The sequence below is a fragment of the Agrilus planipennis genome, unplaced genomic scaffold (genome assembly GCF_000699045.2).
Source record: "Agrilus planipennis isolate EAB-ADULT unplaced genomic scaffold, Apla_2.0 scaffold1186, whole genome shotgun sequence".
Lineage (NCBI taxonomy): Eukaryota > Metazoa > Arthropoda > Insecta > Coleoptera > Buprestidae > Agrilus > Agrilus planipennis.
Window position 1 is genome coordinate 1 of NW_020439844.1, and position 4,070 is coordinate 4,070.

The window sequence follows — 4,070 nt, forward strand, 5'->3', positions numbered from 1 at the left end:
CGAAGAAATATATACAATGAAAATATTAAATGAAAAAATGTACAAGGACTTGATTGGGTTGAAAATGTAACGAATGATTTGAGCTGACTGACTTGTTTGATTGAATTAAGTGTTTAAATAAATGTGGAAGTAAATAGCTAGAAAGTAGATATATTTGTAACATAATAGACATAGAGAACGAGACGACTAAAACAACCTTAATTTGGGAAAGCCAGATGAGGGTTGCGAATTGAGTTGTAAAATGACCCAAATGGTCGAACATGACTATGAATAACTTAGAATTAAAAATGACAAATATACAAACTAACATAAAATTATATAATTAACTATACTTGTAAACGTCTTTGATAAAATCGAACAAATAAATATCCTGTAAATACAAATTTATTAGGTATGTTATACATCCTTGAAAAACCCATTTTACAGGCTATCTAATTAACTAAAAATCCAATATGACAAATAACTTGGAAATAAATGAAAATCGGGGTTTCCTGTTAACACCATCAAATTTGCCCTAAAAAATCTTGAACAATGTAAAAGATTAAAAGCAGGTGCATTAAGCGTTATCCAGACAAACGGAAAAATTGAAATCGGCAAATTTTAGATTTTCAAAAATATCTCGAAATTGAAATTAGGTAAAATGAATTTGAAAGATTTGTTTTTAGCATTGAATTCTGCTAATCATTCCTCATTTAGCCGTTGCTCTATCTGTCTATTAGCCAAGATACCATATTGAAATAAGCACATATTGTAATAGAAGTCATAAATAAATAATTTTAGTTATAAATAAAATTTTTATTAATGTATACATTTCATAAATACTTTAATTAAGGAATGCATTGTTTGTTTAATTGTTTGATATACAATTATTTTAATGCAGGTGAAAGTATGTTATTCAATATAACTAATGTCTATCATTATTTTGAATTTTATTAAGTAAATGTTCTTTCCATTGGTCTTCTGGTACTGTCTTAGCCCATTCCGGTATTGCACTTTGAGGAAGAGTAATGTTTAGCATAGCTCGCTTGACTTCATCAATCTTGTTGCTATCCAAATCAATTCCTGCATCTCCTTTAGGTGGTTCAGACCAAACAGCTCTTATAACGTCCGACTCCGCCGTTGATGTTGTAGGGAGAATCTGATTTCCAATGATCTACCAAGATAAGTAAAGGGTTCTTTTTTAAATTATTAATTTGATCTATTGATAAAAATACTGACCTATTCAAAATCTAAGTAAATCTGACCTGTTCAAAAGGGGAATTCACGTTCGTTTGAGGATTGTCGTTTTCCTCTTCCTCTTCGCAACTGTTGTCATTCACATCATCTGGACCCAACGGAAGGGGTTGATAATCGTGTAAGACATTAGTTACGAGTTGATCGTCATCTTCAGATTCACCGGAATCCTCTCCAATGAAGATATTTTCGTTAACCGATAAACTTTTATTGAGGTCTTCTGGAGGATCCGGAAGCCCGTTCTCGTGTAAACCCATTTAAAAAAATTTAAAATATGTATACCTATGTGTATATTTATTAACTTGTGTATATTTATTAACTTATAACTATGGTTATGTTTATGTGAAGTAGTGAAGTTAAGAAAGAGCAGATGTCTCTGGTAGAAACTTATCAAATACTCAACAGAAATCTAGAAAGTGAATGGGTAATTTTATCTTGTTTTGGATCTTATTTTGCTATTGACATATAGATGTCACCACAAGTATATTTGGTTCATTTTTGAAATACTGAAGGTACAAACTTTAACAGTTTTAAAATTATTTTTTCTGTATCTTAACGATTTTCTTCAGATGGAGTGTACTTGGAAAGGTGGTTATTAGGAATTAGTTAACCATATTTAAATACTACCTTTACTTTTTAGTCAATTAAGGGACACCCTTGAGATTGTTATTTATCTTTTACATTTTATGGGGAATATAAGGTAATAAATGTGTTCATGAGATATTTGGTAGAGTTTTTGTGCTCGAATATGCGTTTATTACGTGTATAATGAACAGCTTTAACAGTAAGTCGGTATCACAAAGTATAAAACGCGAGCACAATTTTAATTAATTTTCAGCCGTAGGGAGATGAGCTAAGGGATGATTTTGAATCACTGGGACATTCTTTCATTCTATGTCGTACATATATATATATATAGATGTATCTAATACTTGCAGTCTGGAACCGTTTAATAAGTCTAATTCGCTAAAGCTTAAAATAAAACACATTTAACAAGTAAAGCCCCGAACTATTTCCCAAAAGCGACGGAATATCTAAAGAAGATTGCCATGATATTGCAGTTTAGTTTGTGAAGTCTGCGAGTGAAACTATTACTCGGTTTTTCTGTGTGAAATTTCAAAGTTCAACTTCGAGGCGTCGCGGCGGCAGCTGTACAACTCAAAATTACTTCCGACCAATTTGTCTCAAGAGGTCGGTCGCATTCATTCAAAGACATGAATAGCTTTCAGAAATAAATGCGGAATCGTGTCAAACTTTATTTTCCTTACATGAGTATTGTATTAAATCTATCCGTCTTATATCCTGACTTTAAATAAGGTCTAAAGGATTTAAACATCATTAAATTTGTTTTTTCATATAATATTACGTGACCAATATAAAATGGAAAAGGGAAAGGGCTTCTTGCAGTCAATATAAAAGAGGAGACGAATGGAAATGAGAAAAAGTGGCTGATTTTTGCTACCCACCTAGGAAGTCATAATTCAGGATGGAAGGAGCAGTGGAGATATAAAACAGAAGATATAGTAGTCATTTCTAAGCTTGCGAATGGTTAATTTAGAAAATCGAAAAAGATTGTTCCATGTCTGGAGCATGGCTCTGTGCGGGTACGAAATGTGGACGGTGGGCGCGGCGGAAAAAAGGGTTAGAAGTGTTCGAAATGTGGTGTCACAGGTGAATGATGAGGATACCGGGGATAAAGAAGGTTAGAAATAAGAAGGTGTTAGAAAGGGAAGGAGAACAGAGGGCGCAGTTGAAGTCGATAATATAGGCGAGATAAACTTCGGACGATTAAAATTGGCATAGTCCGCAAAAAATTATCTGTGAGAATGGTCATATCTTCTTTTTTGTTTCACTTCGGTCTGTAGTTATTTGTTGCGTTTTGAACATGCTCTTGTTAAATTAGGAAATGCTTTATGAGTAGTGCATACAAAGTGAAAAGAGATAACCGACTAATAGTAAATGTTGCAGCGGTAAGAGGTTGTTAGGGTCCGCTATTTTTCAACAAGAGTCTTTGCTTTCCTAAATTCCTGAGAATGTAGAACTTTTCTTAAAGTCCAATGCCGGCAACATGCTCAAATTCTGCTTGTCTGCATTTCTTTTTCTTACACATCAGTTGGTGTCATGTTGTTCCTTTTTCTGTAACACTAGTTTAGTTAATAAGTAGAAAGAAGAAAGTAAATGCCACAGTTCTATTGCGGACTATGCCAACTATATCTTCTGAGGCGTGAAGGGTTAATGGTTAGAGACATTGGAAGCAGAAATAGTGGTTAACTGGGGTACAGGCAGACCTAGATTAGATTATTGTTGGCAAATAATGACACATGTGGGATGTTCTAGTTTTAGGGAAATGCAAAGATTAGATTAGGAAACAGTGGAGATGCGTATCCAATCAGGAGTCAGGAGTGACAACCAGACAAAGAGAAATTGAAATGAAATTATATATAATGTGCGTAATGAGAAATTAAAAACGCGTTTCTAACACTCATGCCCGTTTGCACTGACGTAAATAAGTACTACTTAGCTTTAAGTAGTTCTTAAAAGACGGAATTGGTTTGCACCGCAAGTTAAGTCGCGCTTAAGAATCGAAACAGATGCTTATCTTTAAGCACAGGATGTTCCTGACGTAAGCATTGCTTAAGCCTGTCGTAACAATTTCGGCATTTTTCGCCGTAAGAAAATAACATCGTTATAGTAAAGAGGTTATTATCATGTTACTATTAAATAATAAAATAAACAATATAATAATTATTAAATTAAATTATCATTAAATGGAAGTTGGTGTGTGTTATCATTTATGTTATTGTATTGCAATGTACGGATTATTTACATTCCAAGAG

At 33.3% G+C, this 4,070-nt stretch overlaps 1 protein-coding gene across 1 annotated transcript; it reads right to left on the bottom strand.

Moving 5' to 3' along the window:
• Positions 1-827: 827 nt before the first annotated feature.
• On the bottom strand, positions 828-1,530 carry LOC108743817. The gene is made up of 2 exons (XM_018479413.2): positions 1,245-1,530; positions 828-1,153 (listed from the first exon to the last, which is right to left on the bottom strand). Exons 1-2 carry the CDS (start codon positions 1,488-1,490, stop codon positions 905-907), a joined length of 495 nt encoding a protein of 164 aa, XP_018334915.1. The 5' UTR covers positions 1,491-1,530; the 3' UTR covers positions 828-904.
• Between the last annotated feature and the right edge of the window lie 2,540 nt (positions 1,531-4,070).